Source organism: Zychaea mexicana, assembly GCF_025766255.1.
Source record: "Zychaea mexicana strain RSA 1403 chromosome Unknown BDB00scaffold_126, whole genome shotgun sequence".
Classification (NCBI taxonomy): Eukaryota; Fungi; Mucoromycota; class Mucoromycetes; order Mucorales; family Lichtheimiaceae; genus Zychaea; species Zychaea mexicana.
The window spans coordinates 1-22,766 of NW_026516789.1; the positions used below are offsets into that span (position 1 = coordinate 1).

The following is a 22,766-nucleotide window of genomic DNA, read 5'->3' on the forward strand; positions in this document are numbered from 1 at the left end:
GAAAAAAAGTATTCATTACTCTCACTGTAACTTGTTAGAATTGATATCGATCGCATGCTAAGCTGGCTCGTCATCAGGGTTTTGATGAGCTAACGGCAAAATAAGCTAAAGCTGCTGTAAAGAATGGAAAAGAGAAGCCGGCCGTCAACGAGCGCATCTCGTACCACTGGGATCAAGACAGCGAATTTTCGATTGTTAAGAAAAGCAGGATTAAAAACAAAGGCGAAAGAAGCAATAATTCGGCTGTAGAAGGCCCAAAACGCCGAAAGTCTAACTAGATTTTACTTATTCAGCTATTAATGTATATAACATGATATATCTGTAATTTGTGTCCATCTTGTCAATAGCAGTACTGTACGTAGTGTAGAAACTAAGCATAATACAAACACTGTGATGATAAAATAGTCAACAGAGTAAACGATGTGACATCCGTCAGCGTTTTTCTCGTCTCGCATTCTCTTCCCTTCAGACCCCTCCCCTATGCCAAACAATCAAGGACGATTGTACCTATGCTGATACGTTAAAGAAGTGTTAAGCACTCTAATTGGCTCGCGATGAAGCAAGCAGCCGTCATGAAGAAGTATGAGCAGGAAGAAGACGAATGAAAGATATACTAAAAAGATATGGAGAATGTTAAATGGCTTTACATGGTGTTGCCATATTCTTGCCATTGATGCTCCATAAGATCTGTGCGCAACGTTTTATGAGCATGAGCATCACGCACCTCTTTTAGACGCGAGAGGTAGACGTGATCATCGCCAATGTCTCCGTGCAAGAAAGATGGCGCGACACTATAATCTTCGCTCGTATCGTAGTCAGAGTGAAGAGCAATGCGACCAGGGTATCTTGCACGCTCGTCCTCAACGATCATGTTGTGCAAAATTATGCAAGCTCGCGTAATGTTGCTGAGGTTCGCCACATTCCAGGCACGTGCAGGCTGACAAATGATACCAAAGCGTGCTTGGAGGTCACCAAAAGCGCGTTCAATGTTCTTGCGCACTGATTCCTGTCTTTGCGCAAAGTACTACATACATTGTAGCAATATTTAGATGTATGTTTGAGATAGAAGATAACCTTAATACTATCATTAAGCATTTAATTGTTCTTTTCTTCCTTGAGGTGCCGGAATCGACTTCACCAAAGTCGACCAAGTAGGATAGATACCATCGGCCAGGTAGTAACCCTTGTCGTATTCGTTACCATTGATGGTGTACTTGACAGATGGCGCTCGACCGTGGATCACATCATCGAAAACAGGGGACTTGTACAAGACATTTATGTCATTGCAAGAACCAGGTACACCGAAAAATGAGTGCCATATCCACAAGTCATGGGAGGCAACAGCTTCCAAGATGACAGTTGCTTTGCCTTCTTTTCCGGAGTACATGCCCTCCCATCCTTTTGGGCAGTTTTTCCACTCCCAATGCATGCAGTCAATGGATCCTAACGTGCCCGGGAAACCTCGTCTCTCTCCAACCGCAAGCAGTTCTTTCAGGTCTTCTTCGTTTGGCGAACGCAGGTATTTGTCGCCAAAGCATTCAATAACGCCCAGACAAAAGTGATGTAGCGATTGTCTGGCTGTCGATGCGCCCATCTTGAGATACTCGTCGACTGCATCGGCGGGACCACCATACGCCAGCATGCGAATTGCTGCAGTTCCTTTAGCAAACGGATGGAACGACAATTCACCCGTTGCGTCTGGCCTTTGCTGGAAATACTCGTACTTAATTACCAGCTCGTGCATCACAGACACAAATAGCTGTTGGCTCATGCGATATCTGCTTCTGAGAAAAACCGCATCATATCGAGGACGAGGCGCGAGATAATCGTCCATAAGTAATTTTTCGAAGAGGGGCCGGTTACGATCAATAAACTTCCGTCAGTCGAAGGGGGTTTCTTTGGCTTTTTACGTGCTGCTTCTCGATCTTCGTAATCGGTAACGAGCTGTTGAGAGATCATGCCTCTATGAAGCACGATGTTCGTGGCAACGAAGTTGGTAAATGTAGTGTTGTTCAATCATGAGAGAGAAGAAGGAAGCATTCACCCAATTATTCAGCAACCGTTCAATCTTTGCAGAGAACGGACTGTGACACCTTCAAGTCGTAACTTCTACTTAGTCCGAAAAATTTGTCAGTTGCAGTCGCTTTATTAAAGTCACAGTTGCAGATGCTCTAAAGACAGTGTAACATGTAATGTGCGACGCTCGATTCATCAGAGTCCACTGGGCAGCACTGACGTCTGGCTTAACCGAACAGTAAGCAAATATACACCGATCAATAGATAAACATGTGTTAAGCGCTTTTTTAGGCATGACATCACAAATTGAATATACGAGAGGAAGAAAGGAAAAACATGCAATGAGAAGGAAGAAAAAGAAATCAAGGGGGGAAAATAGATGCAGAACTAATATGTGTGCTTGTTGTAATAAAGAATTTGATCTAGAAATTGTCGCCAACCCACTTGCGGGCATTGCGGAATATCCGGAGCCAAGGTCCAACCTGTCCCCAGTTCTCTTCGGTGGGATACCACGAATTGCTTTCCTTGAGAACGACACGCTCAGGATGAGGCATCAGGGCCAAGACACGTCCGTTAGGAGTTTGGACAGCAGTGATACCTTCCGGCGAGCCATTGGGGTTGTATGGGTAACGTTCTGTAGCTTTGCCATGGTTGTCCACATAGCGAGCTGCAGTTAATCCGTCTTGCTTGAATTGAGCCAAGTCATTATCAGACTTGAACTGAGCATAACCTTCACCGTGGGCGACAGCGATCGGGAATCGGGATCCGGCCATGCCATCGAAAAAGATATTGTTGGTCTCTTGTACCTCGACCATGGCAACACGAGCTTCAAACTGTTCGCTCTTGTTGCGCATGAAACGAGGCCATGATGCAGCGCCAGGAATCAGTTCAGTCAAGTTGCTCAAAAACTGACAGCCATTGCACACACCAAGGACAAAAGTGTCGGTTCGTTCGTTGAAGAAGTGCGAGAACTCGGCACGAGCGTGAGGATGTAAAAGGATAGACTTGGCCCAACCAGCACCGGCACCCAATACGTCACCATATGAGAAACCACCACAAGCGGCCAAACCAACAAAGTCCTTCAAGGAGACCTTGTTCGAAAAAATGTCGGTCATGTGAACATCGACGGCCTCAAAACCGGCCAAATGGAACGCAAAGGCCATATCGATTTGACCGTTAACACCTTGGTCACGCAGGATCGCAACGCGAGGACGACGGGTCAAGCCGGCAGTGACATCCGAAGCTGGGTCGAAAGTGAGCTGGTAGCTGATACCAGGGTCGCTGGCATCCAAGACATTATCGTATTCCTCCTTGGCACAGTCAGCATTATCACGGTGAGCTTGCATCAAATAAGAAGTTTTGCTCCAAGTGCGGAACAACTCAACACGGCTGGCAGCAAACACGGATTGCTTGCCAAAGTTGAAGGAGATGGTATCCTGCTCGTCGTGCGGGGTAACAGTACCGATCTTGTACGCCGAGACACCAGCGCCAGACATCAATGCTTCAAACTCGTTCCAGCGAGACTCTTCAACCTGCACAACAGCACCCAATTCTTCGTTGTAAAGAGCAGCAACGACATCGCCGTTCTGAACAATTTCGTCGAGTTGGACCTGAGCACCGACATGGCCAGCAAAGCACATTTCTGAAATCGTGGCAAACAAACCACCGTCTGATCGGTCGTGGTATGCCAACACGAGGCTGTTCTTGACATCGCCTTCCTTGACCTGTTGCATGGCGTTGAAAAAGTTCTTGAGCACAATAGGGTCTTCGACGTCGGGAGCTTCGTGACCAATCTGCTTGTAGACCTGTGCAAGTGCAGAGCCGCCCAAGCGCTGTTTGCCCTTTGCAAGATCCAAAAAGACCAAAACGGTGCCCTCGACGTTGCGGAGCTGGGGGGTGAAGGTCTTGTGGTTGTTGATGACAGGAGCAAAGCCTGTAACGATGAGCGACAAGGGAGCAGTCACTTCCTTGTCTTTGCCTTCTTCGTTCCACTTCATCTTCATTGACATGGAGTCCTTGCCGACAGGAATAGCAATGCCGAGCTTTGGGCACAGATCGAGGCCAACGGCCTGAACAGCATCGTAGAGACCAGCACCTTCACCGTCGTGGTTGGCAGCACACATCCAGTTGGCAGACATGCGGATACGACCGATGTCTTGAATGTTGGCAGCAGCCATGTTGGTCAGGGTCTCACCAACAGCCATACGAGCAGATGCAGCAGGCGACAGAAGCGCCAAGGGGGTGCGCTCACCCAAAGCCATGGCTTCACCAGTGATGATGTCCTGACCATACGAAGTAGTAGTGACAGCCACGTCGGCAACAGGAACCTGCCATGGGCCAACGAATTGATCACGAGCGACCAGAGCAGTAATGGATCGATCACCGATAGTGATCAAGAACGATTTGGATGCAACAGCAGGTAATTGAAGAACGCGCGAAGCAGACTCGGTCAAGACATCGGTGACGGTCGAAGCTTGAGGCAAGTACGACTTCAAGCTTGAATCAAATGGCACGCGGACAGGGTTGCGGGTTTCGGTGACACGCGACATCTTGGGAGGCTTGCCAAACAGCACGGGCATGGGGAGATCGATGGGGGTGTTGTTAAGCAACGAGTCCTTGACAACGAGACGCTTTTCGGCGGTTGCCTTGCCGACAATACCGTAAGGGCATCGTTCACGAGCACACAACTCTTCGAAAACCTTAATTTTGGCAGGTGACACAGCAAGGACGTAGCGTTCCTGAGATTCGTTACACCAGATCTCCATGGGCGACATGCTGCTGTCGTCGCAAGGCACGCTGCGAAGCTCGATTTCAGCACCAAGGTCGCTGTCGTGCACAATTTCAGGAAGAGCGTTTGAAAGACCACCAGCACCAACGTCGTGGATGGATTCGATGGGGGTATCCTCGCCAAGAGCATTACAAAAGTCAATGACCTGTTGAGCACGACGTTCCATTTCAGGGTTATCACGTTGAACAGAGGCGAAATCGAGATCGGCACTGCTTTGGCCGGATGCCATGGAACTAGCAGCACCACCACCAAGACCAATCAACATGCTAGGGCCACCGAGCACAATCAGATGCGCACCGGGCGAAATGGGCTTCTTCAAGACATGGGCAGGTCGGACGCTGCCGACACCGCCGGCAAGCATGATGGGCTTGTGATAACCGCGCACTTCGGTTGTGTTTTCCGTGACAGGAACTTCTTCGGCAAATGTACGGAAATAGCCCGTAAGGGCAGGTCGGCCGAATTCGTTGTTGAAAGCAGCACCACCAAGAGGAGCCTCCATCATGATGTCGAATGCGGAGGCAACGTGTCCAGGCTTGCCAAAGTCAGTTTCCCATGGCTGAACGTTGCCGGGAATCAGCAGGTTGGAGGTAGTGAAACCAACGAGACCAGCCTTGGGCTTGGAGCCTTGACCTACAGCACCTTCATCACGGATCTCACCACCAGATCCAGTCGATGCACCAGGGAAAGGAGAAACTGCAGTAGGATGGTTATGCGTTTCAACCTATGCAAAAGGATCTTTAGTATTCGTCTATTCTATTCATCCTTTGAAGAGAAAGGAGATAACTCACCTTGGCAAGATAATGCACATCTTCCTCGAAATGCTCGTACGAGTTGTTGGATGCAGACGAAGGGGCAAAACGCGTAGCCTTGAAACCTTCCAAAACGGCAGCATTATCGGAATAAGCTGACAAAGTGTACTGGGGACTGACTTTGTGGGTGTTGCGGATCATGCCGAACAATGAATGGGGTTTGTGCTCGTTGTCGATGGTCCAGTCAGCACCAAAAATCTTGTGACGGCAATGCTCCGAGTTGACCTGAGCGAACATGAACAATTCGACATCGGTAGGGTTCCGTCGCAAAGCGTCGCCACTGCCAACAAAGGCCGAGATTAAGTAATCGATTTCATCCGTAGCCAAGGCCAAGCCCAATTCTGTGTTGGCCTTGACGAGCCTTTCACGAGCCACTTGCGCGTTCTCCATACCATCCTGACCCAACAGTTCCACGACAGTCAAAGGAGCCGGCGTACCGTGCTTGAACACAGTTTCAGACTGAGGCAACTGCGTATTGATGGTCTGTGTCATGCGGTCGTGCAACAAATCAGCAAACGTGGCCAATTCCTCTGCTGTCAAAAGCGAACCGTCTGATTTGGTAACCAGGAATGCTGTGCCGCGTTCGATACGTTCAACCTCCTTTTGAAGATTGCACAGGTGGGCAATGTTGGTAGCCTTGGACGACCAGGGCGAAATGGTGCCTGCGCGAGGAACGACAATGACAGCGGTGGCATTGGCAGGTTGCGAGTTGGTGGCCAAAAAGTGAGCAATGGCTGCAGCGGCCTCGTCGGCAATGGGGTTGTTGCCATAGTGCAAAAGACTTTTCAAAATCTTGCCCTGCTCTTCTGCTGAAGACTCGTTCTGCAACAAAACCTTGGCTTCGTCGGATCGCGGCTGGACAAAGTGGACAAACAGACCAGCAATGCTGCCGACGGACGGAACGTGACGTTGAATATCCTTGAGGATACTCTTGCTCTTAAAGTCAGAGAGCGCGGAGGTACCAGGCAACACCAACATTGTGTGGTTGGTTTGTAGTTGTTAAGAGGGAGAGAGAGAGTGTGTGTGTATGTGGGGGGGGAAGAGTGCTGGATGCGTTGGGCAGTGCTGGAAATTGACTGGGATAATTGTCGATCTTTTCGATAAGGCGGAAAGTCAAAAGAGATCTCAGCTGGGCGAGCAAGAAAAGCCGTCTCGCATTACTCAACATGATGGCAGCATGAAAAGCCACCCCGCCCTACCATTTAAGCTTTCAAAGAGGTGCATGTATGCATAACCATCCCCATCCGCGGATGCATACTGTGTTAGACAGGGGGTGCTTTCTCTCCAGCCAGCTCACATATTCTGCGATGCTTTTGTATACTTGATATATCGTCGAGCGACGCCGGTTGCAATGGCACGTAGTAGCACATCCTATAGTTCTATATTTCATTGAAGATTATCCCTGTTTGTTGTCAGTCACATTACTGGCTTTTTCCATTCAGGAGCATGACTTTACGAGATTCTGCAGACAGTATTATGCTGTATGCATAGAGAGTACCCATGGTTTGTTGAGCACCTACTACCAAGCTAGCGATCAAACGAATATTAACAAATCAAAGGAAGCTGTCTGTGTCTGTGCGGGAATATGCTGTCAAGAAGTCCGTCGAGGGTTATCAGCACCGCTGATTTTAATATCAGATTATCACTCACTCGCAACTACTACTGCTACCCGAGAATCCCAACCCATTGAGCCCCATTAATACATATAACCCGTGGCAAAGCTATTCAAACCAATCAAACGTTCGCTAATAACGCAAATCGTTCTTTCGGCCGTTTCCCAAGTCGTGCTGCTTTCTTCCTACACAATCGACCCAATCAGGGTTATGAACGGTTACAAGAAAGCCAGCCCAAGATCCGTGCGAAAATACAATCAAGCGATCCAATCAAAATGACTCAATTGCCTACTTTCCGGTCACAGTCCGATCTCTTTTTTTTTTCTTTCTTTCTTTCTCCTCAAAGATCCTGTTCCTGCCAAACTTTTTTTTGTTCCCCCGCCCCCTCTTACTTTCTCCACACTATCTTGTTCGTTTTCTACACAACTTTAAAAAAATGTCCTATTTCGAAGACGAAACCAAGGCTCCTGCAGTGTCGCCGTCCCAGTCGTCTGTCATGTCAAACCGATCGTTCATTGTGAGACAAGACAGCCCTGTCGATATTGACGGAATGAGCTGGCCAAGTAGGTTTTCATTTTTCTCTTTTTTTCTGTATTGTTATCTTTTTTGCACAAAGAAAGTTATATTGACAATGGATCTCTTCCAAACACACAAAACAAAATAGGCAAAGGCGCTAAAATTCGCAGAGATGAGTCCGAGAAAGAACGAGAGGACAGACAGGCCAAGATTGCGGATGCAGTAAAGACGATCTTATCATGCATTGGTGAAGATCCAGAGAGAGAGGGGTTGCTCAAGACACCTGAGCGGTATGCCAAGGCATTGATGTTCTTCACAAAGGGCTATGAACAGAACATCCGAGGTATGCACAAGGTGTGGGATGTCGGTTTATGCATGTGCGTTGGGCTAAACAATCCTCATTGTGATGCATCCAATTATAGATGTGGTGAATGAAGCTATTTTCGAAGAAGGTACATTAATTACATATACAAGCGGAGGAAATCAGCAGTTAGGAATGGTATTGATGATTGTGTGTGTGTGATTCTATTCCAGATCACGACGAGATGGTGATTGTCAAGGATGTGGACGTATTCTCGCTGTGCGAGCATCACATGGTCCCCTTCACTGGCAAGATCAGCATCGGATATATTCCTAACCGTCGCGTGGTGGGACTCAGCAAGCTGGCACGTCTTGCCGAGATGTTCACGAGAAGGTATGTTTCCGGGTCTTTATCGTGATAAGGTCCCTTCTCTATATCTCTCAAGTGCTGCTGTTGTTTTTTTCTCACGCATCTCACATACACGATCCCACCGTTTCTGCTTTGTTCCCGTGACAGACTTCAAGTACAGGAACGAGTAACCAAGCAGATTGCCACTGCGCTCATGGAAATCTTGCAACCACAGGGCGTCGCCGTGGTCATGGAAGCATCTCACATGTGCATGTGTATGCGGTAAGTGATGGCTCTTGGCTTATATGATAAGAAGATGGGACGGCTGTGATATTCAGAAGGGCTAATAACGTGTCTTTTCGTTCATGTAGTGGTGTACAGGTACATGACTTTGATAGTTTCATAGCCTGTCTATGACAAGATGACGTTTTGTTTGCGTAGTGTTACTGATTTGCTTTCTATAGAAACCTGGCAGTTCAACGACAACTAGTTGCATGATGGGATGTTTCCGAAGTAACCCAAAGACGCGAGAAGAATTCTTGACGCTTATCCGACGATGAAACAGCAAAAGCCAAAACCCCGCTTGTCTCCAATTTCTTTGCCACCGACCTCACACGAACCACCTTTTTTATTCGACTATTGATTCCATTCCAAAACCACACACCCGTCATCCGTACAAAGTCATACTTATCCTGATCTACACAAACCCATACCGTTACACCGTTCCCTTTTTTCTGTTTTCTTTCCACGTTCAACCCAGCATATCTTCCCTAAAACCACACATACACAAGTAAATAGACATTGTTAATGTATTCAACATATATAAATACTAGTATAAATATAATTACATCTTTTCTTCCTCTTCTTCTTCTTTCATTTACAATCTGCCTTCAGCAACGGCCTGCTTGCATGATCCTAGCGCCTTTATGTAATCACCCCCTGCATCTGCCAGGTGTTGGGCAAGCACTTGACGTTCAACATGCGGCATAATAGAACAAAGAGAATCTAACTCCTTTTGATGCTGGTGATGCCGTAGCATTGGCTCCTTGGATCCTATGGAATCAGCTACCGGTGAAGATGATGATGATGGCTTCTGTGATATAATTTATAAAAGATATCAAATTAAACAAAGCACTTTATAGAAATAGTAGCTCTAACTACCTTGATGCTTTCCGTCTGGGATTTCGCAGAGGTCACTGTGCCACTACGCGATCGTAATGACTTTTTAGCAAAGGAGGAAAATAGCTTGCCAGATCTGCTTGCCTTGCTCGTACTGGAATCTCCATCCACACTCATTGAGGAGACGCTGGCAGCATCGCCACGCTCAGATCCTGCTCGCTGTGCATTGGTTCAGCCATACGTTATATGTTTTTTAATATTAATAGCACAAATATAAGATGATAGTAATAATAGTAACAACAGATCGAGTGTAATGTGTGTCTAAGATAGTAGTGTCAACGGGTAGAAGAAGAAGAAGAAGAAGAATCATTTACATGATGATGATGATGGTTCGGAATCGGTCTGCTCGGGGTATCAACATGATCATACGGCTTGGCAGCCACATTGGTCCGACTCAGCGAATCATGAAGCACGACAGGCGACTGATTAGGCAATAGAGCATGTGCGGCTGACAAGACATCGGTAGGTGTAATGCCTGTCGTGTTCTCGTCGTCTTGCTTGTTCCATGGATTGCTCGGCGGCAATGCGGGTGCAGGGTTTTCTGAGGACGAGATCTTATGCCACATATCGTCGGTTGTTGTCGTCTTGTGCTTTAATCCGGGTATAATGGGTCGCAGGATTGATTTTTTAACAGGGCGTCTTGGTTGGCGCGGCGTGTAATCTATGCAAAGTATTAGTGTCGTTCAGTGTCAGGTGATTCGACTCACTGCGCTGCTTTGGTATAGAAAAAAAAGAACATACCTTGTAATGGCTTTGGAGGCTCCCGCTCTGATTGCCGTTTAATCCAGCCAGACAGCCCGCTGTTGGCACGAATACAATGGTCGAACGCCGTGTCTAATCACAAGGATATCGGTTTGTGTAAGCTTCAATGCAACACATTATATTGTGTGTGTGTGCTTGTGTAACCGCTAGATCGCAAAAGCCCGCACTCACCATAAGCAACTTTGCGTTCGCCGGGTCCTCTCATCTTCATAGTATGGTACAGTGTGAGTGCATAATGGGGTGGACCTCGACGGTACTTTAGTGTATGTACTTGGCCCGCTGGAGGTTCCATCTCTTCCTCCTCCGATAGCGCAAGATTGCTGTTGCCAGAATGGGCCGCTTGCTCTGCACGCTGTCGTTTCATCTCTTGGGCCCGGACTTCCAACAGATCCGACAACCCAGCTGCACTTTCACCCGGTTGTTCTGCAAAAATGGTCTGAAACGTCTTTAATGAGTTCAAGAGATCGTCACCCGTCGTGTCGTCTTTCCATGAAATCTGATAACCGTCTTGTTGGTGGACGACGGTCGAGGTAGTCATCGTCGTCGTCGTGTTCATCGTCGTCACACTGCTGTGGTCCGATTGTACACTGCTGTGCTGTGAATCGCTCTTTTTCACATTGCCATGAACGGCAGGTGCGGGTGATGCTGTAGGATCTATCATACGATAGATGCTGTCTTGAGCAGAGTAGGTTGGGCGAGGAAGATGCTTTTCATATGATTTGATGCTGGGTGTTTTGCGTCGACAAATTGAACCCTGTGCACGTTTGCTATTGCTGGGTTTCGAAGGTGATTGTCGCTGCTGATTATGATTGACCGATTTCGGTGCTGCTGCTACTCTGGTGGTGGTGGCTGGTTGAGAAGAAGCAAAGCTTGTTGTGGATGGCTTTTTGGACAATGGCTGGACGTTTCTTGAGACGATATTCGTGATCGTCGTACTCTGAGGAGATGATGACAATGGTTGAAAAGGAGGAGGTGGAGGAGGAGGTGTTACTGTCGCCTTTGCTTTTGTGATCGGCGTTGTTTCGGGAGCCGTTTTATTGTTTGCGGTTCCTCTTGCTCGTCGTTTCTGTCGTTGGCATTTGTAGCATGTACAGTCAGCGCCTCCACTACAGCCTGCTGGTGCTGCGGATGGCGATGATGCGGCTGGCTTTGCAGCAGCAGCAGCAGACGAGGAGGATGATACAATAGCACTCAGGTACGAATCGGATGTTGGTGTAGTATTATTATTCGAGGAGGGCGGAGCTCGTTGGTGTTGCTGTTGTCTAGTAGAAAGTATACGCAGTATCACATGCGGGCAGATACAGATTAGGATCAAACATGGATAGTAATGCTGCAGAGTAAAAATACATTTGGGACGGTGGATATGTACGTTGCTGTTCCCGGTAAATCAATCGAGCCAAGCTTATTATCGAACGAAGGTAGCTCCGGGATCTCTATCTTGGCTGACTCGCCGTCCGCTGCAGGCAGCTGCAAATTGACTACCAAGACGAACTCGGGCGTTAGTGCTTATAATAACAACTCGCTGTATTGCTAACTTCTCGATGATAGGTAGCAGTGCTAGTAAGCATACAACATCATGAGCCTTTAAACTTACTATCCACGCGGTTCTCAAAGTGAATCTTTTTCACCCATTCTAGAATGTAAATGAACATGTTATTATGAGAGCATACATATACATATTTATAATAGCCAAGGAAAAGGATAGGCTAAGAAAGAAAGGTAGGATAAAAATAAAGGAGTAGCAGAACTTGCCATTAGTCGCGACGTCGACATCGGTTGCTGTAGACATGGGCGATGGTCGATCGAGATGAAAACAAGGAAAGAAAAAAGAGTGCTTGTGGGTGTGTGGTAAAAGAGTGTGGGTGGAGTGAAAGAGAGTGTGTGTATTATTGTTTGTGTAGAGCGGATCGACTGAGAGCGTCTAAAGATCTCTCGCACATGTTCCTCACTTTTATTTGGTGACACCACGCATGCTGCTACAATTTCTGTGAGTGCATTAGTATTGGGGCACAATCGGCAGCAGCAGAAGAATGAGATCCCAAAGGATACACACACGCCTTGTGTATGCGCGATGCGATCATTCAAAAGGGCAATGAAAGCGTCAAGAAGAAGATGCATTATCAGCAGCTTTCTTTACTCTATTCAAAAGGCAAGCCCCCCTCCTTTCCGCAGGGACCACAGACGGTTACACCCTGTCTCCCTCCTCTCTTCTACTTATATATTACAGCCCAGTATACAGGATAATTAGGACCGACACTTAAAACGGTCGCACACGAAAAAAAAAAGTCGCCCAGGATGAGATATTAGCCGCCAAATCCCGTCAACAGCGTGCGGAAGGAGAAAAAATTCAGTTGGCTTTTTCTTTGCAAGGACCTTTGTCTGTTTTCACAACATTATTATTATACCCTTTCGTTCTATCCGCACATCTACTTCTTCCATAGAGGTACGTTTATATCAAATAGAATCCACCAATGCCGTTTCTTTTTCGGAGTAATTACGGCGAACATAACAACAATTTTGGTTGACCCTATATTTTTTCTTTTTTCCAAATACATATAGAAACCCACCTTTGTCCGATCGATACATTTAGAATCAGTGGTGGTACTTTTGTGTTGCTTGGTTCTTTTTCCACGGATCCAAAATATATGCATGAGAGATAGACTTAAGAAGGAGAGAGAGAGAGAGAGAGAGACAAAGAAGAAGGGGTTGGGGTTCTTAACTGACAAAGCGATTGTTCAGCGGACAATAGAAAAATAAAGACGCTTTTGCATGGATTTCAAAGCCGCCTTGAAGGTCTGATAAACTGGGGTGGTCTGCGACCATCTTGCAGGACAGAAGCGATACAGTGACTTTGATTATGAGCGGCACTTCCATCTCGATGTTAGTACTTTCCACAAGCGTCACAGAGGAGGACCCGCAAATGTTGTTGTTGTTGTTGCGTCTCAAATAGTGTAACCGCGATTGTTGCCCATTCTGTGTGCAATTAGGGCAAAATTGCGAGGTGTTGTATTCGTCTAAGCGTACAACGTCAACATTATTTCTTGCTTGGGTGTTGATCATAAGACGATTGGCCAGTTTGGTATCCATCGATGCAAGCTCACCCAGTGGGGTTTGTTGTATCATCCCGTCTAAACCAAGGCCTATCATGATGCGGCGATCCGTATTTGTTCGCAACCTGTCAAGTCTTTTCTGTTGGCGTCTTACTGCTTGTCGATGTCTTCGTGTCAGTTGCAGTTCATCACGAGGCACCCTTCGACCACCCCGATCAATTGATCGTGGAGCATGATGTTGTAGTTGTCGTTGCTCCTCCTCGCGCCGACGCTCTTTGCGTTGATTGATGTGGTTAAAACAATCGGCACGAGTAGCTGCTGTCGCCGATATTCGAGAAAGGTTGAGTGCACGTCCGCATGCATGGTCAAATGCAGAGCTGATTGAAATTCGAGTGTCCCATTGTTTGTGTAGAACAGCTTTTTGAGAGTTAAAAGTATTTAGTGCCAAACCAGTATTGTTGTTTTGCCATTGTCGAATATACTGTAATGCATTTTGATACGTCGATTTCGTGCTGCCAAAAGAAAGTCGTGCTTCGAGTTCATGTATTCCTTGTACTTGTTTCCTTCGTTGTAACCAACGTTTATTTTGGCGATTACGGCCATGCAATTCAGATGATGATACTGCGAACTGTACACCAGGGTGTGTATCATCACCGAGATGCCCCTCGCCTGGTTCAGGACTAGCCATAACCACGTCTTCCCCTCCGATAGATAGCACGCTTTCTGTTTGCAGTGTGGTTACTGAAGCAATGCTGCTGCTGCTGCTGCTGCCGCTGCCGTGATGCTCGCCGGTATGATCAGAGGGTATTACAGGCGTTGGGCTTCCATATATATCCATTTTCTGACTGTATAGTAGATGTTGCCTCGTTTCTTTCATAGGAAGTCAAAAAAAGGCTGCTGCGTACCGGCGACCAAGATCAACGCCAATTACAGCTTGGTAATACAGTGACAGATCAGCGTCTTCCAAAAGACCATGTTCTTCCAAAAATCTACGACGATATTTCCGTATCTCTGGTAAGAACTTGAACCGCTGTCCCGTATGCCCTTTTGCTTTGTTCCAATCGCGTACTGTGTACGAGAGTTTAACACCATTGGTGTTCAGTTGTGCGAATGTGTATCTTGGATGTACATTTCCTTGTATGTCGACTATAGTTTTTGCTAGGTCCTTGCGATAACCAGTGGGCTGAATGTTTACACGCTGTCCAGTTACAAATGCTTTTTCGCGGATTGACAAAAAACGGTACCGGAGACCAAGCGCCTTGTTTCCACGCAGAAACTCCTCCTTGTAAAACAACGTCATTGTTGTCAAGTTGGAAATAAAATCCGAGAATTTCAGCAAAGCTAAACTGCTGACCTGTGGCTGCGACAGCCTGGTTGACGAAACGCTGAAAATATACCGCCCATCTTTTGACAATCACGTCAAGAAGTACGATATGATGGCCAAATACATCCTCATTTGGAATCACGACCCCTCTGGCGCCGTACTGTCGTGTGTACTGTGCAAACAAATTCTGGACTGCATTCTGAATGTCGTAGGGTATACGCTCCAAAGTAAGATGGACTGTTTGGATTAAACGGCGCTGTTCGAGATTTCTTGGCAGATAGTATGACACCATAGGAGACCTGCTATTAGTTTTTTAGGCATTTGTGATCTAGTAGCGGCACTATAACTATTACAGATATTTATAAATGAGCAAATAGATTTTTATTAAAAAGAAACTCTTATGAACTCTTTTTAAATTGGATTGAAAATCCTAGTAGTAATATTTCTGCTAGAAACATAGATGCTTCATACAAATTAAACATAAATTATTGATGTATAACGTCTAATAGTTTATGTCATAATTAATTCATAAGAGTTAATTCTCCTTTGCTCTCGTTCAACGAAAGCGGCGATTGTGGCTCAGACACACTCATCCAATCCTTGTATCCGAGTATTGATTTTGTTGACAGTAGCAGATCCGACGATATCGTTATATTAGGGATTTTTGACAAGATACCAAACTTGAGAAAACACATACACAGCCAATTCCTTTTGGTTTTTAGGCCAACCATGTGGTATGTCTGCATCGATGTGGTCCAATAGATATTGGTATACATGCTCGTCCTGTAAATTTGGTTGCTGTTGAAGAACCTCGGCTGCTTCATGGAAAAATTCCATATCATACTGCGATGATTTAATATATACGGCTACTACAGGAAATCATTTTACAATAGCTTCATACTCTTCTTGACTTCCGCTTGTTGGCTGGTGGAAGTCTGTCGTTATCATACGCTCATGATACACTCTATTCGGATGCTGACATGCCATCAAAACAATTCACAGCTATATACGCTATTATAGTACGTGTTGTGTACAGGTTTAACGCTGTAAGAGAATCCTGTACACAAATTCTAGCTACATTTATGGTAGCAGCAGGTGGAAAAATTCGAATATTGGGGTCTGGTCATGATGTATCCATCTCAAACAGGAATATGTCGCTAGTCGTTTTGCCCATCTTCGCTGATTTGACCCCTTTCCTCGCTATTGCCATGCATTAACTTATCAAGTATATGATTAAGAATAGTATAAGATGCTTGTTTTCATTGCATTATTTTGCTAACCCGATGAACATAAGCATAAAATGCTTGTTGTGCTACTATTGGCGAATAAGCCAATAAAGTAAACACTAAAACATATATAGTTTGCTAAAGTATAATGCCCTTCTTTTTGTCATCCCGTATACGGTGACTAACGATTGCAAAAATGTATGTTAAAAAGCTGTACAGTACTTCTATTCTGCTTGAATTACAGTCACTTCGAAAGTATTTCCCTTATTTTCGGAATGCTTCCTTGACCAACTCCTCATTGTTTGGATGGTCGAATTAACTGACAAAAAAAGCTTGCAAACAAACAAAACGCATTGAAGCTAAACAGAATCGGAACTCCATTGTTTTTACAGCTGTATAATACAATAAAAATATTTGATATACAACAGGAAGACCTGTTGCGATCAACTTTAAAGGACATATATTCACATGTCATCATGCTCAGACAACGCATATTATTGCGCTTGAGGTACATACAATCATTGTCCCGTTGGCGAGTGTTCTTATATCAACCTAGCACACATTTAATTTTCGCAAAAAACAGAAATGTTTACATTAAATCTGAGCTGCATCAAGAGCAAAATGAAAGTTTCTGGACAATATAGTATGCTAAGGCCTGCTACCGTCTTGAGGCTCCTAAACCGTGGAAAAAAAATGTTATGCAACATGTCACATGCCTGCAACGCTTGCTGTCAACGATTTCCTTGTTGACGGTGCCCGCTCGCTACTAGTGATTCGCCAAGTGATAAGTAAGTGATATCGGCCCTTATATATACCAATGACATATGTACTTTTGCTGTTCAAAAACGAAAGTCTAATTTTCCAGAATCCTAGTTTGGATATCTTATTGTAATAGAACCTTTAAAAGATTGTCGCACTACCCGAAAATACAACGGTACATAGTCAAAGGGGATACTAACAAAAATGATAGAAACAAAATAAAAACGACTAATCCATACCTCAATAAACGAGGAGGACAGAGATACAACGCCTGTAGTTGGCAGAGATACAATGTCTTAATGAACAGTGATGAGGTAGTACAAAAGTAGATCAAAAGGTTTAAAACCGATGATAAACGACTTCGACGAAATTCGCGCCGAGAGATAGAGATGCAGGGAAGAAAGGGATTGTTTATTGATGATTTGCCTTTAGCACATTGAATAGAAGGACCAGCTGATCCTGTGTTGAACCGAGGCCGACAACCCAACGTCCGTCTTCTGCAGTTATTTTTGTAACGAGCATGTATAGTGACCTCGTTCGCTTAATAAAATCGGACGCGAAGGTCCTCCACCAAAGAAAATTCACCTCGTTCGAAAATTGCAAGCAGATACAGTAGTCAAACTTCCATTCTTCCATTGTCCACTTTGCACGCGCACTTTGGACCGGCCAGATTGCTTAATAAATCGATAAACGATTACTTTTGTCACTCCATGACTGATTGACTTTTTTGAGGATCATCAGAAGGTCACCCACATCAGTGATATTTTAGTGCCAGTTGCAATATTTTACCAGCTGTGATAAAACGGAAAGTTTGGGGCTCATCATTGATATCAATAGTGACATGAGGGAATCATATAGTATACTTGTGCTTCCTTATTGCTGAACTCTGTATATACATAGTATGCCATATGAATAACTTTCTTGCTGAGTATATCCTTGACGCAATACTATCTGATACATCAGTGATAGATTCAACGATATATTATTAGTGATGGGACATCCGGTTTCCGAAGATCATGCGATAAACTACTGAAAGACCCCTGTTGAAAAGAAATCGATCTTCATCACCGGCATCCATCTTCTTCTTTCTTCACTATATTCGTTCCAAATATGCCTATCATTCAATCCTCTCCTCGTCATCACCACATTTATTATGTTGTGTGTCCTCTTTCCGTTGGCGGCCTTACTTCTCCTCTTCTTTTTTCATCCTTCTCTTGTTTCATGTACAACAAAGGTTGATGGCATCCGAAATAGCAAAGGGACTCGTTGTTCAAAGAGTTAAGTCCTCCCAAAGTTCTTATACTCTCTTGTTTATCGTATTTTTTTGTGATTACTAATGGTGTCAGGCTACACTTGATCAACATAAACTTATAACACCATGTTTGACAAATGGTGTGGGTTTGAAATGGCTCGAGCTCGGAAGACGTAAGTATCATTTCATGTGTTGTTGTGTGGCTGGTGCGTGACAGGAAAAATACAGTACGCTGACGGGTTATTATTTTAATCCTACCCGAGCCAGCGTTTTCCCGTTTCTTCTTTGTTTACCCGCACAAAACTTCACAATGTTCAGCAAAGTCATTGCCAGACCCGCCACCCTGAACACTATCTCGGCCCTCAAGCAGGTAAGCTATTCTCCTGGTGGTGGTAGTGGCAGCTACTGCTATTAAACCCTAAACTGTGCTAATTCATTGGAATCTGTCGTTTAAAATAGAATGCCGTCCGTTCGTTTGCCTCGCAGACCGGCACTGCCATTCCCACCCCTGCACCTGCCGAGCAAAAGAACGTAAGTCAATCTTGTCAATGTAGTATGAGAAACAACACAGCGCGTTACGCCTTCTCTTCCAACCAAAGGCTAACCACCCTCGTTGCCTGCCTTTGCTTCCTCTTCTACCTTTTAGATTTTCCCCAAAAAGTACGGCGGCAAGTACACTGTCACCTTGATTCCCGGTGACGGCATTGGCCAAGAGATGTCCGTGTCCTTGAAGGACGTGTTCAAGGCTGCCGACGCTCCCATCGAGTTCGAGCAATACGACGTTTCTGGCTTGACCTCGGAAGACGAGGCCCTCTTCCAAGAGTCGCTTGCCTCGCTTCGTCGCAACAAGGTTGGTATCAAGGGTACCCTGTTCACTCCGACCTCCAAGCTCGGCCACAAGTCTTTCAACGTGACCATGCGTAAGGACTTGGACATGTATGCCTCGTTGTCGCTCTGCAAGAACATTCCGGGCGTCCCCTCCCGTTTGAGCGATGTTGACATTGCCATCATCCGTGAGAACACCGAGGGTGAATACTCTGGTTTGGAACATCAGGTTAGTTATATCAGTAGCTTGCTTAAACGGGAAAACGAGATGGAAGGGGAAAAATAACTAGTTGTTCTTGATGTAGTCTGTTCCTGGCGTCGTTGAGTCGCTCAAGATCATTACCCGCGTAAAGACTGAGCGCATTGCTCGCTTCGCTTTCGACTTTGCTTTGAAGAACAACCGCAAGAAGGTCACTGCCGTTCACAAGGCTAACATCATGTAAGAGAAAAGCGATGGTAGGATCTCAGGTGGTGCTTGTGGAGGACATGTGCTAACTGGATGGAGATGGACGAAAATAGGAAGTTGGCGGATGGTCTTTTCTTGCGCACCTGCCGTGACGTTGCCAAGGAATACGAGCACCATGGCATCCAGTTCAACGACATGATTGTCGACAACACAGGCAAGTTGATCATCTCGCTTTGTTTGTTTAAAGTGTAATATGGATACTAATATCTAACTGCCTGGTTTCTCAAATACAGCCATGCAGCTCGTCTCCCGACCACAGCAATTCGACGTCATGGTCATGCCCAACTTGTACGGTAGCATTGTCTCCAACGTCGTAAGTATCGCTCATAGTCAGAATAGTCAGAGGATGGATTGTTAAGCACTGCTACTTGGTACTGATTACAACGGATAACTTGGTAGGGCGCTGGTTTGATTGGTGGCCCTGGCTTGATTCCTGGCTGCAACATTGGTCGCGAATACGCAATGTTCGAGCCCGTAAGTTTCTATATTTTTTTTTCTTTCATGGGGGAAGGGAGTAGAAAGTTTAAGCCAGGACTAAAACCGACCCTTGTTTATAATTTTGGGATGATTATGTCAACAGGGCTGTCGCCACGTGGGTCTTGACTTGCAGAACAAGAACGCTGCCAACCCCACTGCCATGCTTCTCTCGTCCGTCATGATGTTGAGACACCTCAACTTGGATGAGTATGCCAACAGAATCTCCAGTGCTGTCTACGACACCATCCAGTCCAACACCGTAAGTCTCTCTTTTTCTTTATATTTGAAACCATAATTTTTTTTCTGACTTTTTTTCCCGCGTGTGACACTATGCGTTATTTGGCGCGTCTTTCTTTTCTTTTTTGGGGTGGACGGCTGATGGTATAGGCGAGAACTGTTGATATGGGTGGTAACAGCAGCCTCAAGGACTTCACTGCCGCTGTCATCAACAAGCTGTAAATATAATTTAAGCCATGCTTAAAGCCAAAACTCTCTTCCTCTCTCTCTCTTCTTTATTATCTCGACCCTTTTTTCCATACCCATTAAACATAGTGGGGTGAACATCATATTTCTCTTTTTTCTCCTCAATGTGTGTAACCTGCGTATCAAATATCGCTGAGGGAAAAAAAAGCCTTAACAATCATCTAGACAAAGTGTGTGCAATTTCTTAGAATCAAACAAAAACATAATAAAAAAAGGAAGATAACACTGTGTTATCGTTTTCTTTTATATTCCGTTTTGCTGTGGCAGTAGCTGTCACTGCCACCAAACAAACGTCCCGGGAAGACGACTGGACCCAGCGGACTCACGCAATCCCACGGCATTTGATTGGATATGGTATAACAGAAGGGAGCAACTTTAATTCAGATAACACACTTTTTTTTTCTTGTCTCTGGATAATACAGTACTGTGTACATAGACCACATCAGTCGTGTGCACTTTAATCTTTTCTAGTCCTGCTTTGGCAAGGACTGAGGCACCATCATGACACCCTCACTGTCCGAGCCTCCGCCGCTCTGGTAAACAAACATCAGCGAGCCCGTCGTCAAGATGATCAGGGCGACGCCTGTCCAGAACAACAGCTGGAAGTCGGCAACCACATTCTCAACCTCGCATGCTTCGCCCTGGAAAGAAGCAGCCTTGCACTGGCACGAATAGCAATCGTTGCTGTCAGCAACACACGATCCACGGCCCGTGCAGCCCGAGGTGCCGTTGATGCAGTCGTCCTCGGTCTTGTAGCAGACATCAGTTTCGGGAAGAGCACGCTTGCGGAAAACAGCATGCTTGGCAGGAGTAAGAACAACAGACACAAGCGCACGTCGCTTCTCGCCTTCAAGGAATTCGGGTATCACGGTCTTTGAACCCAAGGTGGGTTTTTTTTTACGTTAACACAAGTTCATATAGGAATCGCCTCCCTACACCCCACTCGTGCTTCTCAAGGATCTCTAAACCAGCATTACCTTTTGGAAGAGTTCATTCAGGATACGCTCACCCTCGGTATATTGCGTCGACTTTACACCATATTCCTTTGCCAAAGTCTACCCGAAAACAAGACTATGTCAGATTCATTATCACTCCACCAGGCATCCTCTCCCTTTTCTTTTCGTCGTTTCAAACGTATTTGTACCTTTAATCCTCTAACACGGATCGTGGAGAAAGCGTTTGATTTGGCATCAGCAACGATGCTCTTCAAATGCATGACTTCGGTAGCAAACGACTTGTCTGCCTAATTGTTGTTTTTATGATTTGAGACGTTTCCTATCTTGTAGCAGATTCTACTTGTTGATGGTGTCTTCTTATTTTTACCTTTTCGTCCAAATCAAATACATCGCCAAACGCTTCTTTGAATTGTTCAATAAGTTCTTCTTCAGATGATGATGATGAAGCGTGCTTGAGTGCTGTAGCAGATCGGCCGCTAGCAGAGACAGATTCGACGTTATCCTTGGCCACATCCTTGAACGCATGAGCATGATTCTCAGATACATAGAATGCGGGATCAGGCAAGATGGCTATGATTAATCATGTTAAGAATACATCGTTCATTTAACCATTCAATGCCGGTTTTACTTCGTTATTCGTAGTCCATTCCATTCATAGAACCGTTGCCGTTGTTGGAGGAGGTTGCCATATAACTTTTTCTGTTATACGGTATAATATAAAACGTCAAAAACAAAAGCAATTTTTTTGTTACCTTCAGGTTGCTCGACGCCAGATACGATAACATACAAGATACTATCAAGCTTGGGTTCAAACACGTCATCTTGTTCATGGCATAGCCATGCATCGCGGTTGTTCCATACACCACGCACAGATTCGAATGTTTGTTGTTGGTACGCATCTTTCCATTGCATAACGGGGTGTGTGTCAGCAGTATCAGTCAATTGTGACATGACCACGGAATAAGCATCCAAAGAAATTGTGGGTTTGTCAATGGGTCCCAAAGGTTGGTCATTGCTGGACGCCATGTACACGGCGGACCGTGCTATTTCAGAAAGAAAAAATAACACGGTTTTGTCGTCATGAGTTATGCTTTTCCACCTTCTTTTTTGAATTTACGTAAACTGACGGGGAAAACTGGCCAAAGAAAGAAAGAAAAGGGGGCACGGTGCTTTGAAATTTACCCATCACGGTGGTGCCAGCAGAGAGTATACTAAGAACGAGGCCGCTTAATTTCACTGGTGCTTTCATGTTGAAGCTCGTTCGGTGGGTTTGGAATGAAAAGTAAAATATAGGACCCGAGAAAACAAGAGACTTGAACACGTTACAGTGAAGGGGTTGAAGGCGAACTTACTCTAGGTGTTTCATCAATTTTCAATGACCGCGCATACACGTATCTGAGATACTGTACGCCCACATTTCGTCCGAACCGATGAAATATTGATCAGACAAGACGCTTTGAAGATGGATTAATGTATTGCTATGGTGTCGGTGCTAACTATGTAATTAGCACTAAATTAATTGGTAGGAAAGAAAAGTTAGCACACCAGCCATCCAATCAAGTAACTATGTTACTGCTTCTTATCATTATTAACTGGGACAAGCTGAGGCAATATAG

General features: G+C 45.4%; 6 protein-coding genes across 6 annotated transcripts; 2 read left to right on the forward strand and 4 right to left on the reverse strand.

Annotated features, from left to right (window-relative positions):
- Window positions 1–2,438: 2,438 nt before the first annotated feature.
- On the reverse strand, window positions 2,439–6,591 carry BDB00DRAFT_878109 (phosphoribosylformylglycinamidine synthase; the record flags this gene model as incomplete). The annotated part of the gene is made up of 2 exons (XM_053127699.1): window positions 2,439–5,525; window positions 5,593–6,591. 2 exons carry the CDS (start codon window positions 6,589–6,591, stop codon window positions 2,439–2,441), a joined length of 4,086 nt encoding a protein of 1,361 aa, XP_052974013.1.
- A 972-nt stretch (window positions 6,592–7,563) lies between these two features.
- BDB00DRAFT_851772 (uncharacterized protein) lies at window positions 7,564–9,220 on the forward strand. The gene is made up of 7 exons (XM_053125532.1): window positions 7,564–7,789; window positions 7,891–8,085; window positions 8,165–8,194; window positions 8,277–8,436; window positions 8,560–8,673; window positions 8,763–8,772; window positions 8,856–9,220. The coding sequence occupies exons 1-7, from the start codon at window positions 7,663–7,665 to the stop codon at window positions 8,949–8,951; spliced, it is 732 nt and encodes a 243-aa protein (XP_052974014.1). The 5' UTR covers window positions 7,564–7,662; the 3' UTR covers window positions 8,952–9,220.
- On the reverse strand, window positions 9,221–12,320 carry BDB00DRAFT_851777 (uncharacterized protein). The gene is made up of 8 exons (XM_053125533.1): window positions 12,085–12,320; window positions 11,927–11,965; window positions 11,702–11,810; window positions 10,504–11,594; window positions 10,312–10,404; window positions 9,885–10,231; window positions 9,553–9,729; window positions 9,221–9,484 (listed from the first exon to the last, which is right to left on the reverse strand). The coding sequence occupies exons 1-8, from the start codon at window positions 12,119–12,121 to the stop codon at window positions 9,269–9,271; spliced, it is 2,109 nt and encodes a 702-aa protein (XP_052974015.1). The 5' UTR covers window positions 12,122–12,320; the 3' UTR covers window positions 9,221–9,268.
- Window positions 12,321–13,047: 727 nt separating this feature from the next.
- BDB00DRAFT_878112 (uncharacterized protein) lies at window positions 13,048–14,998 on the reverse strand (the record flags this gene model as incomplete). Its single annotated transcript, XM_053127700.1, has 3 exons — window positions 13,048–14,203; window positions 14,288–14,565; window positions 14,627–14,998. 3 exons carry the CDS (start codon window positions 14,996–14,998, stop codon window positions 13,048–13,050), a joined length of 1,806 nt encoding a protein of 601 aa, XP_052974016.1.
- Window positions 14,999–18,253: 3,255 nt separating this feature from the next.
- On the forward strand, window positions 18,254–20,170 carry BDB00DRAFT_885084 (isocitrate dehydrogenase, NAD-dependent; the record flags this gene model as incomplete). Its single annotated transcript, XM_053128380.1, has 9 exons — window positions 18,254–18,313; window positions 18,403–18,474; window positions 18,590–18,997; window positions 19,074–19,207; window positions 19,288–19,388; window positions 19,468–19,547; window positions 19,634–19,708; window positions 19,815–19,970; window positions 20,099–20,170. 9 exons carry the CDS (start codon window positions 18,254–18,256, stop codon window positions 20,168–20,170), a joined length of 1,158 nt encoding a protein of 385 aa, XP_052974017.1.
- A 250-nt stretch (window positions 20,171–20,420) lies between these two features.
- Window positions 20,421–22,478, reverse strand: BDB00DRAFT_851794 (uncharacterized protein). The gene is made up of 6 exons (XM_053125534.1): window positions 22,333–22,478; window positions 21,903–22,193; window positions 21,518–21,720; window positions 21,339–21,437; window positions 21,172–21,249; window positions 20,421–21,066 (listed from the first exon to the last, which is right to left on the reverse strand). Exons 1-6 carry the CDS (start codon window positions 22,397–22,399, stop codon window positions 20,662–20,664), a joined length of 1,143 nt encoding a protein of 380 aa, XP_052974018.1. The 5' UTR covers window positions 22,400–22,478; the 3' UTR covers window positions 20,421–20,661.
- Window positions 22,479–22,766: the final 288 nt, after the last annotated feature.

Excerpts from the sequence above, each read along its gene's own strand:
- BDB00DRAFT_851772 (XM_053125532.1), top strand. The coding sequence starts at position 7,663 with ATGTCCTATTTCGAAGACGAAACCAAGGCTCCTGCAGTGTCGCCGTCC. Across the intron at positions 7,790-7,890 it reads TGACGGAATGAGCTGGCCAA|GCAAAGGCGCTAAAATTCGC; the intron begins GTAGGTTTTCAT and ends AAAACAAAATAG. Across the intron at positions 8,086-8,164 it reads CTATGAACAGAACATCCGAG|ATGTGGTGAATGAAGCTATT; the intron begins GTATGCACAAGG and ends ATCCAATTATAG.
- BDB00DRAFT_851777 (XM_053125533.1), bottom strand. The coding sequence starts at position 12,121 with ATGTCTACAGCAACCGATGTCGACGTCGCGACTAATG. Across the intron at positions 11,811-11,926 it reads CTTTGAGAACCGCGTGGATA|TCAATTTGCAGCTGCCTGCA; the intron begins GTAAGTTTAAAG and ends TCGTCTTGGTAG. Across the intron at positions 9,485-9,552 it reads CCCAGACGGAAAGCATCAAG|AAGCCATCATCATCATCTTC; the intron begins GTAGTTAGAGCT and ends ATTATATCACAG.
- BDB00DRAFT_851794 (XM_053125534.1), bottom strand. The coding sequence starts at position 22,399 with ATGAAAGCACCAGTGAAATTAAGCGGCCTCGTTCTTAGTATACTCTCT. Across the intron at positions 22,194-22,332 it reads TGCTGGCACCACCGTGATGG|CACGGTCCGCCGTGTACATG; the intron begins GTAAATTTCAAA and ends TTTCTGAAATAG. Across the intron at positions 21,438-21,517 it reads TATTTGATTTGGACGAAAAG|GCAGACAAGTCGTTTGCTAC; the intron begins GTAAAAATAAGA and ends AACAACAATTAG.